Source organism: Pteropus medius, unplaced genomic scaffold (genome assembly GCF_902729225.1).
Source record: "Pteropus medius unplaced genomic scaffold, Ma_sr-lr_union100, whole genome shotgun sequence".
Lineage (NCBI taxonomy): Eukaryota > Metazoa > Chordata > Mammalia > Chiroptera > Pteropodidae > Pteropus > Pteropus medius.
The window spans coordinates 3,871,824-3,886,492 of NW_024344434.1; the positions used below are offsets into that span (position 1 = coordinate 3,871,824).

General features: G+C 32.0%; 1 protein-coding gene across 6 annotated transcripts in view; it reads right to left on the reverse strand.

Moving 5' to 3' along the window:
- DPP10 (dipeptidyl peptidase like 10) overlaps window positions 1-14,669 on the reverse strand; it is a 457,935-nt gene that overhangs the window by 9,088 nt on the left and 434,178 nt on the right. For all 6 annotated transcript variants that reach the window (XM_039872698.1, XM_039872700.1, XM_039872699.1 and 3 more), the window contains 2 exons: window positions 9,546-9,740; window positions 8,758-8,812 (listed from right to left, as the gene is read on the reverse strand). In XM_039872698.1, coding sequence (XP_039728632.1) covers window positions 8,758-8,812; window positions 9,546-9,740 — 250 coding nt within the window. The remainder of the gene's footprint in view (window positions 1-8,757; window positions 8,813-9,545; window positions 9,741-14,669) is intronic.

Genomic DNA, 14,669 nt, shown 5'->3' on the forward strand with positions numbered 1-14,669 from the left:
ATTAAGAAAAGAGAATTAAATATTTAAAATCTAGCATTGTAAATATAGATTCTACTTTCAACACAACTAAAAATTTGAAGAAAATGGGATACAGTAAATAATGTTGCTATATAGATAAATTGGATTATTGATGAAATTTAATTTAGAAATATCACCTTGCAGTATTTTTGACTGATGTAATGATAAATTCTTAAAAATAAATAAAGGCATTCATTTTTCTTTTGTAGACTATGAAGTGACCAGAAAAGTTCCACAGGAGATTTTAACAATTACAATAATACTAGGCTAAAAGAATGACCTACTGAATTAGCTATTCATTTTAGAAGTTAATTTCTAGCTGTGCTCTGGGCTCTGGGCAATGTTCTTATGAGCTGGACCTCAGAGTATCCTAGGAAGTATTAAAAAATATTAATACCCTGGCCTTACTTTGATGCAATTGGTTCATGATGAGGTCCACTTTTTAAAGATTTCTAGATGATGATAGTATAGTTCAGTGCTATAGGAATCTATTATTCTCACTAAGCACTTGAGATGAGAAATACAGAATTTCATTTATGCTTATATGGAGCATCATTTAAATATTAGTACATGAAAGTCCAAAATGTAGTCAGATATTATCGAAGTGGCTGAGAAAACATATGTGTAGAGTAGCAGAATATTCCAACTGGAAAACATGCCACTATGGCATAATGATTATTTTGAGCTACAAGTACTTAAAAAACAGCTCATATAGGGAGAGCTTTTCTCTGAACTCTCCTTATCTTTCAAGACGGATTCTCCAACATGAGCTCAATTGTTATAGATCTCCTCCCTGGGAATTTCAACAACCAGGGAAGGCTGACTCTTGTCACGGGAGAGGAGACTAGAAGTTGACAACATATGCAGACAAACTGTCACAAACTGTATTTCTCATCTATTCAAGGTCCTATTCTTTTTTAATAATCATGTATTTCTTCTAAAGGGCCTATGTTCCTTTTCTTCTTTCCCTATTAAGATGGTATTTAAGTCTGAATTATTTCTTTTATTATATTCTATATTAATTTCTGATATACAATACATTGGTAAGACATTTATATAGTTTATGAAGTGATCCTCTGATTATTCTATCACCCATCTGGCTCTACACACAGCCATTACACTACTATCAACTATATTCCCTATGCTTACTCTACATCCCCATGATTATTTTGTAACTACTTACTTGTACTTCCTCATCCCTTCACCTTTTTTTTTCAGCCTTCCAGATCCCCTCCTCTGTGGCTGTAACCAGACTGTCCTAAGTATTTGTGAATCTATTTTTGTTTAGTTTGTTCCTCTTGTTTCTTAGATTCACATATAAGTGAAATCATATGGTATTGTTTTTCTCTGTCTTATTTCACTAAGCATAATAATGTCCAGGTTCATCCATGTCATTGTAAATGGTAGGATTTTGGTATTTTTATGGCTGAGTAATATTCCATTATATATATGAACCATAACTTCTTTATCCAATTGTCTGTTAGACATTTTGGTTGCTTCCATATCTTGGCTATTATGAATAGTGCTGCCATTAACATGGGGGTGCATAGATCTTTATGAATTATTGTTTTGGTTTTCTTTGGCTAAATACACAGAAGTTCAACTGCTGGGTCAAAAGATAGCTCTATTTTTAATTTTTTGAGGAAACTCCAAACTGTTTTCCATAGTGGATGTACTATTTGGCAATCTCACCAACAGTGTACAAGGGCTACTTTTTCTCCACATCCTCACCAGCACTTGCTGTTTTTGATTTATTGATGGTAGTCATTTTGATAGGTATGAGGTTGGTATCTCATTGTGGTTTTAATCTGCATTTATCTGATGATTTGTGATCTTGGGCATATTTTCATATGTCTATTGGCCATCTGTATTTCTTCTTTGGAGAAATACAATTCAGATGCTCTGCCCATTTTTTAATTGGATTGTTTTTTTGTTGTTGTTGTTGAATTGTAGGAGTTATTTATATATTTTGTATATTAACTACTTATCAAATGTATCATAGATGAATATCTTCTCCCATTTAGTAAGTTGTCTTTTCATTTTGTTGATTTCCTTTGCTGTGCAAAATTTTTTTAGTTTAATGTAATCCCATTTGTTTATTTTTTCTTTTCTTTCCTTTGCCTGAAGAGATATAGCAGGAAAAAAATTACTAATAACAATATCAGATAATTTACTACCTATGTTTTCTTCTAGAAGTTTTATGGTTTCAGGGCTTCCATTTAAGTCTTTAATCTATTTTGAGGTTACTCTTGTGTAAGAAGGTGGTCCAGTTTCATTTTTCTTCATGTATCCATCTAGTTTTCCCAGCACCATTTGTTGAGACCATATTTACCCAATTGTATATTCTTGCCTCCTCTGTCATAGATTAAATGACCGTATAGGTGTGGATTTATTTCTGGGCTCTCTATTCTGTTTCATTGATCTTTGTATCTGTTTTTATGTCACTACCATGATGTTTTGATTACTATAGACTCATAGTCAGTTACTGCGATACCTCCAACTTTCTTCTCCTATATCAAGATTGCTGTGGTTATTCGGGATCTTTCAGAGTTCCATATACATTTTTGGATTATTTGTTCTATTTCTCTGAAAAATGACATTGGTATTTTGATAAGGATAGCATTTAATCCATAGATTGCTTTGTGTAGAATGGCCATTTTAACGATGCTGATTATTCCTACTTGTGAGCACGGTATATGCTTCCATTTATTTGTATCTTCTTCAATTTCTTTTTTGAATGATTTATAATTTTCCAAGAATGGGTCTTTTATCTCCTTGGTTAATTTGATGCCAATGTATGTTATTGTTTTTGATGCAGTTTTAAACGGGATTGCTTTCTTAATTTCCCTTTATGATAATTCATCATTGGTATATAAAAATGTAACTGACTTCTGAATATCAATTTTGTATCCTGCTACTTTACTGAATTCATTGATCAGTTTTTGGTCAAATGTTTAGGGTTCTTAAGCCCAAATTCTAAGCCACTTCCAAGAGTTACTCATTTTCCTTGGTTATCTCCCATGTAAATATGAGGTATACATGTTAATAACTTCATTTTTCTCTTGTCAATGTCTTTTTTACAGGAGGTCTCATCCAATAATTTAGAATTATAAAGGAGAAATTATTTCCCTACACTACATATGTCAATTTGTACTGGAATATTTAACTAGTAACCATAAGCTTGAGCAGAGTTTCCTTAATAATTAGGAGCTAAGGGAAATAAAATGATCCTTTATAGAGTTAAGCCACCAAGAAGGACTTTGCTCAGTCTCTTTGGGAGAGATAAAAATAGCCTTTGGTTAGCAAAATTTAAACGTGTTAACACACTTCCCATTGTGTTTAATTGTGTTAACATGTATAAAGAAAAAAGTGCAGAGGAGGAAACAAATTTTATTCTACCCTTCTGAGTTCTTGGCTGAGATGTCTTCTAACAGATTAACAGGTAAGAAACAAATAGAAGTTTCTTAACATGTATACATGGGAAATACCCAGGGAAATTGAATGTCTCTATTAGATAACCCAGGCTACCACCTTGAATACCATCTTCAACTAAAGACAAAAGAAAGATGCTTGGGGAGACTAGTTATAAGAGGTGACCAGGAAAAGACCACAAAACAAGGGTAAGGTTTGCTACACAGATTTAAGTGTTTTATTCCTTGATAATAGTTTCATATGATTTATTAGAGTTATTCTTCTCTTCCTGGTGCAGAGAGGGAGACACAAATGGAGATTTCCTTTATAAATGTCCATGTCCCTTACAAAAGGGTAACTTCTACTGTTTTCAAAGCTTCCCCTGTGGCCGCTGTTTCTTAAAATAATCAGCTCAAAATAATCCTCATACCAAAGAAGTACATTCTGGGGTGGCATATTCTGCTCCCCTTTGATTTATGCAAAGGAAGTAAATAAATAGCTAGTTAGAGTGAAAGTGTGGGGAGTCTTTGAAAGTTCTGTCCCTAGAGGGAGCTTTCCCAGTGTATTATTGCTAGTTCTCTGTCATAGAGATGAGACAGGGGTGTCACATTCAAGAGGTTTCAAGTATTTCCCATAGAGTAATACTTTTCCCATAGTAAGAAAAGCATTTTAGATGGTAACTTTTCTGGTTCTGATTTCACAATGATCAAGCAAACTCTCAATTGATTATGATTTGGTTATTTATATATATACTTCACTACTTTGGGAGAATAGCTGAATGTTCCAATCTACAGAACAACTGTATATCACATTTAAATAATATAAAATAATAAACTGATGTTATGTTGTTGTTGGTTTTTTTTTACCTCAATGTCACACCATTCTGATTTTGATTATCCCTGGAAAATAAGAAAAATGGTGCCTTCTAAAGGAGAAGGAGATCCTAGAATAATCCTTCTCAAATTGAATGTTCATTCAAAATACTTGAGAATCTTCTTAAGATGAACTTTCTAATTCAGTAGATCTGAATTGGGCCCCAAGATTTTGCACTTTTAAGAAACTCCTATGCTGTGGTCCACATATTGAATAGTAATTTTGTATAGCATAATAACAATAACGAACCTACCAGAACATCTTAACTTCAGCTAACATTCCCTAGACTAGTGGAGCTTTAAAAATATTTCAGTGCTGTTGAAAATAATTCAAGCAGTCTGTGGAGAATGGGCTGTACAGCTCTCCATGTGATTTTAAAGTGAAACTAGGGTTGTAAATCATTGCTGCTATACAACAAATTGTATTTTACTACTTTTTTAAATATGAAATTTTGAGATTAATGAAACTAAATACCCTTTAAGACTTACTGATAGTAAAGCTGTTGAATATGATTCTCTCTGTACCATTTAAGAACCTAATCCAAAATGTTGCTTCAATCTGATTTATTTTAGAGAAATAACTTCTATTTTTAAAAGAAAATCAACATCATCAGGAATTAGAATGAATTAAATTGCTCACCTTCCTCTCTATCATTTCATATTTATTCACTGAATGTAAAAGTAAATCATAAAAAAGTTCCAGGAAAATATATTCCAAAAAAGGGTAGGAATTAGCCAGAAGATCTATCTATATATAAAGATGGTGATTTTAATTTAAAACAGCTCACATCTATCAGAAAGATGTCAAAAACTGGTGATTATCATATTGACTCTGTAGTTAATTAGATGTTTTTGACTTGATTTATATAAAAAAAATAATTAATAGTATAGGATGCTTTCTTTCAGTTGTGCTGTCTTTTTATTGGTTTGTTCAGTGATCACATTTTTACATTCATTACAATTATTATGTCAGTTCTTTTTGCAAAGCTTTTTTGTGTTACTTATAAAATTTTAATAAATGTATATATTTTAAAATAATTTTGTTTACCTATAAAATACTTGTAAAATATTGAAATGAAATTGGATATAAAAAGCCAAAAGTTGTCTTCTATGCTGGCTAAAGCTTATCTCTTCTGTTTTCCTCTAATATCCATGTGATAGTTTTAGAATGTAATATATTTATTTAATCAGTATTTTCTTGATGTTTATGGGCCTAACATTTCACTAAGTAGAAAATAAGTAGCAGTATTTTCTAAAAATATGTATTATTTGACATGAAAAGCAGTTTTAGAAATACCATCATTTGATTTCTTTTTTATTTCTTTTTATTTTTTATTAGTTTCAAGTTGGTTAGAGACATATAGTTTATGAAACAATCCCCTTGATTACTCTATCTTTCCTCTGGCTCTACACATAGCCATCACATTATCACTCACTGCATTCCCTATATCGTGCTTCCCATTCTCATAATCATCGATCCACTACTAATTTGTACTTCTTTAATCCTTCACTGCTTTCTTCCAGTCCCCCAAGTCTCCTCCCCTCTGGTCATCACCAGATTGTCCTCTATATTGATTAGTTTGTTCGTTTTGTTCTTTAGATTCTGCATTTAAGTGAAATCCAATGATATTTATCTTTCTCTGTCTGACTTATTTCACTCAGCATAATAACCTCAAGGTCCACCCATGCCATTGCAAATGGTACAATTTCATTTGTTTTTATGGCTGAGTAATATTTCATTGTATATATGAACCAGAACTTCTTTATCCAATTGTCTGTTGATGGGCATTTAGGTTGCTTCCATTTCCTGGCTATTGCAAATAGTGCTGCCATGTACATAGAGATGCATAGATCTTTATGAATTATTGTTTTGGTTTTCTTTGGTTAAATACCCAGGAATGCAAATTGCTGGGTTAAAAGGTAGATTCATTTTTAATTTTTGAGGAACCTCCAGACTCTTTTCCATAGTGGCTCTACCAATTCACAATCCCACCAAGAGTGTACAAGAGTTCCCTTTTCTCCATATCCTCACTATCACTTGCTGTTTTTTGATTTTTTGATGAAAGCCATTCTGACAGGTGTCAGGTGATATATCACTGTGGTTTTACTTTGCATTTCTCTGATGATTAGTGACCTTGAGCATCTTTTCATATGTCTACTGGCCATCTGTATTTCCTCTTTGGAGAAATATCTATTTAGGTCTTCTGCCCATTTTATCATTCTATTTCTTAATCAGCTTACATGGTTAAGAGAACATAGCTTAGAATTGCTTTCCAAATTCTTAAAGATTAAGTTATTAAAATTATGCACAAAACAAAAAATATCGACCAGTTTCTCAGATTTCATTATTTCAGCTTTATGAGAACAACAATGAAATGTACCTCAGAACTTCTAAGTTTAGTTTCTGCTGGCAAAGTCAATTATAATAAATGAAATTAGTTAACTAGTTAGCTATATGTAGATGTATATGTAAATATATAGACTATAAAAAATATAAATTTTAGACTAGGAGGGGAAAAAAAGCATGAACTGGATATCAATCAAATATTGATGAATAGAAAGGAAAGAAGATAATCAAAGATGGTAAATTTTTGGCCCACTGCTGCCATTCATCTTTCTTTTCCCAATAATATTATTCGACTATAATTAATTACAAATTACTTTATTTGAGGTTCTCCAAACATGTCCTCCTTACTGAAACTGGTATCTACAGGAGACTACTTTCCTTGCCCTCTACTTACTGAATGATTTTCACCATCCAGTTCATGTTACACATTTTCCATGAGGCTATTTACAACCTTCTAAATATATTCTAAATGTCCCTACTAATGAATATTTGTAGAACTCATTTGGCCCTTTAAACCTGTTTATATGTACAGTAAGTATAGCACTGAAATACATAAGCTCTGAGTCCTTTGCAAATTATTACATACTTTGGAACCATTAAGGAGTAAATTGTTCTTCACTATATGCACTGTTTTTGGGAATGGTAAAAACACAGAACACCTTAACTGCTTTTAAATGCACAGTTCAGTAGCATCAAGTATAATCACATATATGTGCAACTGATATCCAGAATTTTTTCATGTTGTGAATCTGAAATTTTATACATGTTGAACAACTACTCTCTCTTTTCTTGCTCTCTCCAGACCCTGGAAACCACCATTCCACTCTCTCTCTCCATGAACTTGACCACTCTAGATGCCTCTTATAAGGAGAATCACACAGTATTTGTCTTTCTGTGATTGGTTCACTTCACTGAGTACGACATCCTCAAGGTTCATCCAGGCCGAAGCATGGGACAAGATTTCACTATATGCACTTTTTCATGTATCTAGAATTTCCATTTCTTTGAAATGATCATTTTCTTAGACATTTTCATTTTTTCATTAATATTTTTACCGCTAATGATGAGCTTTCATTTATTTATTTGTTTTCATTTATGTTAGGGGAGTATTGTTCTCAAAATATTTTTATTAATTATTTGAATATTACTGACAACCAGAATTAAATATACCAAAGACATGGTGCACTGCAGATATTTGAAGTAGGAAGAATGGGAATGATTTACGCTGATTTATATTTTACTCATTTGTTAAGTAGCTTTTTAGGTAACTAATTGTCAGTACACACTATTAAAATGTATGACCCAGGAAAATTACATTATTTTATGTCATGTATCTCTAAGTTCATTTATGAATAGTAGAAAATATTTCATATGTAAATCCATGAGCACCAAGAATTTGCTTTGTCTAAAAAGTGCAAGATCTTCTTTTCATCTTCATGTCCTATGGTAACTAACCTGTTGATATGTATAAACTAGGTGCTCAATAAATATATACATAAGGTCAATTTTTTTACTATGAAAATGATGTTGAATCTGACATAAAATTATTGCAGTAAGAAGTAAATATCTTTCAGAAAGCACAGAAGAAATAATTATGCATTAGGTCACATTTCAGTTTCTAAGCCATGTTAGTCTTCCCAAATGCTTGCTATTCCTGCTGTGCCTTAAGTCATCTGCATGACTGGCTCCCTTTGATTATTTATGTATGAACTTAAATATCACTTAATCAGAAGGGCCTTACTTGACCACTCAGTATAATAACATTAGATCTTCCTGCAGTTAACTTTTATCCATTGATTTTTTGTATAAGAAAACACATACCCATTACCATATAAAATTATTTTTCATGTATTTGCTTACTGTTTCCCCTCTAGAAGGTAAGCTTCATGAAAACACAACAATTTATTGTCCTGTTACTCTAATACCAGACACCAATTAGATACTCAATAAATAGCTACTAAATTAATAAATGACTGAATGCATACGATAGTAAATGTATTACATTTTAAAAGATAGAGAAAATTTAGTAAATTTAAGAAAGTAATTATATATTTATACATATAAACACATATATATGTTTACACACACACACACGATATTTCTATTTACCTTTCCAAAGATGCTTAATCTTTTGGAGTCAATGTATGGCTGTTTCAGTAAAAATCTGCAGTAAAAAAGAAAAAAATATGGTTATATCTTGAGTCAAATGCACAGGGGAGTTCATTCTTTGTGTGCGCACTTGCAAACACACACACACGCACACACACACATACACACACACACAGTCGAACAAAAAATGCTTTAGTGTTTGAGGCTTTATTCATGTAGAATGGTCATGTATTCCAAAATCTTTCTAGTTAAAGGGATGGTCTAGTAGTTTTGGTATCATCTGGTAGCTTGCTAACAAATGTAGCCTGTGGGGCTCCACTTCAGGCCTACTGAATCAACATTTATATTTTAACAATATCTTCACCAATTTCGATGCACTTTTTTGAAGAATCTACTAGATTTCTTAGATTGCTCTTTCATGCCTGTGTGGTTGGTAATGGTATCTGTGAAAGCTCAAGGTTTGCTAATAAACTAGGTAAATAATAGACATTGTGGATTATTTCAAATAAATAATATAGTGATATAACTAAGGTCTCTTTAATTTTAAAAAATCCAAAGTTAATTCTAACTTGACAGAGAAGGTATGATAATTCTCTTATTACGATGCTAAAAGTGAAAGGTACTTGAGAAAATTGCTATTTTCTATACGTAACTTAGAAAATTGTAACTTAGAAAATCGTCCAATTACTAAAATGAAAATCTCCAAGGCAGCATTAATGATATTATATAGCATATATCTAGCTTCTGTCATTATACTAAAAACAATAGGAAAATGTGCAGCCACTTACTTCACAGCTGCTATTTGGTCCTTTACTTCCACTGAACCTAACCTTCGATGAATCTCTTGCAAAATTTTCAGGCCCTGGAATCCACTTCCTCTACCATCAAATCGTGCTATGATGACATTATCTGTATCAACAAGTACTGAATCCCAGTCAATATGGAACTTATCTGTAACCAGCTGGCTTCCTGGTTCTTCATCCCTGTAAATCCCAAAACATTGGACCAAAACAAGAGCAATTGACAATCTGTTAGAAATTTTAGCTTTCACCCTTATTATTTAACATAAATTATCGGAAAGAGCAATGATGGCTATTCATAGTTCTATTAATTCTTGACGATAAACCTGAAACTTTAAATGCCATTTTCCTTTGTAAAATTTTAAATGAAAAGTTATCTGAATTAAATGAAAATATTAAACAAGATTTAAAACTGTATATGAGAGATTAATTTAACTCATTTTTCGAAAGAGGAAAAAAATACACACACTTTCCATAGGCATTTTTAAAGGATGATCGTCAGGTTGACATACACGTTCCTATTTATTGGATTTCTCCCAGACAGTTTTAGAAATGTCTTACAGGGCTAATGGTTCTGACAGACAGCAGAATCAGTTATGGAATCTTAATAATAATTTAACAGAAAATGTACTACCCTAAAGAATGTCAGACTCAAAAGGAAAAACATTAATATTTTCTAAATTGGTGTGTGTGTGTGTGTGTGTGTCTGTGTGCGCGCGCGTGTGCACGCATGCATGTGGTGGGATTCTCACTGTAGAGAATTTAAGAAGACAGTAAAAAAATTATTTTTCATCACTAAACTTGACAGAAAGAAAGGAGAGGCATACATGTTTGAAATATATGAAAGTTAGAATTAAAGAAGGACACACAAATTATAAAGCTTGAACAATCACTCCAGAAGGAAAAGGTGATATAATTTTAAAATATCAGATTGCAATAGTATTTAATTTTTTATTTTCCAAAATATAGAAGAGGTAAGAAAGCAGACTCTCATAAAATCACAGATTATTGAGGTCCAAACGTTGGTAGAGTCCAAATACCCAGTGGTCCATGTAATAAATCTGAAGAGCATCAACACAACTAACTCTCTGAAAAGATCTCCTTTTTGGTCGTGCTTTATTCCAGAAATCTTCACCCTATTCATTCTCCTGTAAAGACACCAAACTCCCTTGCCTCCATGTTTAAGCAAATGTGTAATCTTGAAGCACCAATACACAAACTAATCTTCATTTAAAAGCTTTGGGTTATCAGATTTGCATATATATATATATATATATATATATATATATATATATATATATATATATATATATAACTTCTGGGTAGAAAATGGAATGAAGCAGATACCTAAGTTGTGTGGGACCAGTGAGTTAGGTCATAGAGGAAGTAGAGAATAGGGCAAAACATCAGACAAGTAAATTTATTGAATTCTGTTATGTGTTGAATTTCTAATGCTCAGTACCTTAGAATGTGACTGTATTTGGAGACAGGGCTCTTACAGAGGTGATTAAATTGAAATGAAGCCATTAGGGTGGAACTTAATCTATGTGACTTGTGTCTTTATAAGAAGAAGAAATTAGGACACACAGAGAGAACCCAAAGGCATGCATGAACAGAGAAAAGATCCTGTAAAGAGGCAGCAGGAGAGTAACCATCTGCAAAGTAAGGAGAGAGGCCTCAGAAGAAACCAAACCTACTGTTACCATGATCTTGGACTTCTAGCCTCCAAAACTGTGGGGAAATAAATTCCTGTTGTTTAAGATACCCAGTCTGTGATATTTTGTTGTGTTAGTCCTAGTAAATTCATATAAATACCTTCTGTGGTCTAAGCACTGAATTCCGTTATCTTATTTACTATACACAACCAACATTTATCTAACCTTTTGGGGGAGGAAATTATTTGTTGCATTGCTTATTACATGTATTATTATTCCTATATCATATCAAAGAGATTGCGCTATAAAAGTTACTTAATCATAAACCCCTTCATTCACTCCTAAATCACACTGGTGATTCTATGATCCAAATTTAGATCTGCTTCATCCTCCCATAGTGTTTGCAATCTTAGTTTTGTTTTTTTTTTTAATTTAATTTTTAATTTTAATTGTTGCAAACTTAGCTCTTTATCAGATTATTAGGAATTGTTCCCACACATATCACACACTCTAATCTAGAATTCTAATTGCCTAATTTAAAATGAAGTCTGGAATTAGTAGTTTTTTTCCAGTTTTCCAGGTGACATTTGTATAACTGATTTATCATTTGAGAGAAAGCATGAATCATGCCTAGCACAGTTTCTGGTGCATTGAACACATAGCCAATGCTTGCTGAACTATATCCTTTCAGGAAAAGTATGTTCAGGTAAAGTTTAAAGTGGAAAGACTTTTAAAAGCCTTGAGTTCAAATAGCGACACTATATTTTGAAGCTTTGGGATTTATTGCAAATATTAGAAAGCAGAACACGATTCACAGAGAACAAGACATAAGGATTAACTTCATCCTCTAGGTTGAGTAAAAATACTCAACTTCACTCTGAACACAAGCAAGATACTAAAATTTTAAGACTCAGTTTCCTCATCTTTAATAATAGTAAAATACTGCCTTGTCTCTCTCAAAGTATTTTTCAAATACTAAAAGGCATAATGTATTTGAAAATACTTTATGAAATATAGTAAGCAATATAAAACTATTGTTAAATTTATCAAACAACAGAAACTGTTATTATTCTTTTGTTTGAAGCCACTCTTATTTATATTGTGCACATTTCCTTACAGGTCAAAATAAAGAACTACATAAATGATTTTGGTCCATTATGCAGAAATTCAATTGGGTAATATCTGTGGACAAAGATAATGTGTCATGTCTCTGACCTGTTATGTCAGAGGGGCTTCCATTTTCTAAAGACTTAAAAGAAAATAAAAAAAGTCAATCAACAGATCCTTTGGAGAACTTATTGCAGTGTTGTTAATTATTAAGGCAGAATTTTCCAACTTTAAAACACTGGCATCTGCTTTAAGATAACATTGTATGTGTTTTTTTTTAATATGAAATATATAATTTTCCAATTTACATATGATTCATTGCAAACTAAGTTATTTTAGGAGTTAACAGTTAAGTCTAGACAAAATACAAATTACGTTTTATGGAAGGCAAAATATAGTTTAAAATGAAACATTTTTTCAAACTTTTATGATCAATAAATGGTTGCAGATTTTTAAAAACAAAAACCTTAAATCATTTACCCATGTTTGTAATACCCAGGGAAAAAAATACAATTTCACTGCTTTGCTCTTTTTCTAAATTGCCATTTTTAATTTCAACCTTGTTTTCATGAAGTTTCAATGTTAAAACACAAAATAATCTCAACACTTTATCAGCCAGTATTTTTAACACATTGTCTGTCTAGCTGGGTGTGCTGTCTTTTCTTTTTTGGTGCATAACACATGCACATCTGTTTCAAGAAGAGTTATAAGAGAATGTAAATTATGATGCTAATATTGCCATTATAAGAACCTAGACACTTGATTCTTCATAAAGTTTGAAAAAAGAAATATTTTTTTTTCTGTAAATAAAGGAAAGAAAATACTACTTATTAGATGAGGTAGACATTTGGTGGTAGCAATGACCATAAGGAATGCTCTATCGAACAGATCATCCACCATATAATAAATGGGTATCACAGCCTGTGCGTATATCGGCCATGTAGAATCCAGCCGGTTTCTTTTTTGTTTTCCTCTGAGAGTCTCCCTAATCTTTTTCTTTCTACACTATTTTGCTTTACTCTGTTTCGGAATTCTCTGGGGACTCACTGAAAGAAGGGTGTTTCAAGGTTGAGAATGGGGACACACAATTTTGTTGAAAGTTGTGTTGAAAATAAAAATTCCATTTGTTTTAAGCATTGCAAAGGATACGGCAATATAAAACTTGTTTATTCCTAACACAGGCAGCAAAATCAAATTAATACTGCAAACTTTTCTTAGAAATTAAGGTCTTTGAAGACAGAGTCCTCATCTATTTCAGTATCTTCAACACTGAATATGTGTGTATGGATGAAGAGTTCGGGTGCGAGAATTTAATAAAATGTACAAAGAGGAATGAGTAAATGAAAAACATACAAGAGATCTTTTAAAATGACAGAACAAGCCACCTTTTATGACACAAAAAGCATCATCTACACTAAAACTGAATGAAAGTGAAAATATTTGTTCTGAGAACATGTTTGGTCAGATTCACAAAGTGCTATTTAATTTAATTTGATAAAAAGAGGGTTGAATGTATGTTCAGAAGACATAGGCTTTTGTCCTGAATTTGTTATCAATATGTTGAGCTACCTTGAGCAATTATATGCTCTTTTTATCTTTTTTTTTGTTTTTATTAAATAATATTTTGTAGATAGTTTAGATTATGGACAGTACATTTTAAAAGCCTGTTATTTACCAGTAAAATGTTGGTTAAAATAAATGGAATAAAATATTTTCTAATGAGAAGACTTTCCATGACTGATGCATTGCATGATGTTTATTTCCCTATAGGTAGACTTTTAAAACTGCTAAACTGTATCAAGAATAAACCCTGAGGACATTATGCTAAGTGTAACAAGCCAATCACAGAAGAACAAATATTGGATAATAGCCATATATGAGGTACCTAGATTACTGAAATAGAAACAGAGAGTATAATGGTGGTTACCAGGGGCTGGGGAAGGGCAATAGATGTTATTGTTCAATGGAGACACATTTTCTGTTTGGGAAGATGAATAAGTTTTGGAGATGGATGGTGGTGAAGGTTACACAACAATGTGAATATATTTAATGCCACTGAATTTGACACTTAAGGTAGTTTAGATGATAAATGTTATGTTACATATATTTTACCACAATGAAAAAAGAGCTTAAAAAAGGAGGCATAAAGTAAAAATAAAAATAAGTAAAACTGTTATACTGACAGCTACATATTCGTGTCCATTGGAGAGAGGAAGAAACATAGAATTGCTTATACCCTCAGTTCTTTGCTCTTTCCAGGGCTAGAGCAGGTAGATTTCAGCAATTTCAATGTTAAATAAGCTCTAGAGTCATTGAGAACTGTTACAATTTTATTTTTGTTATAATAAAT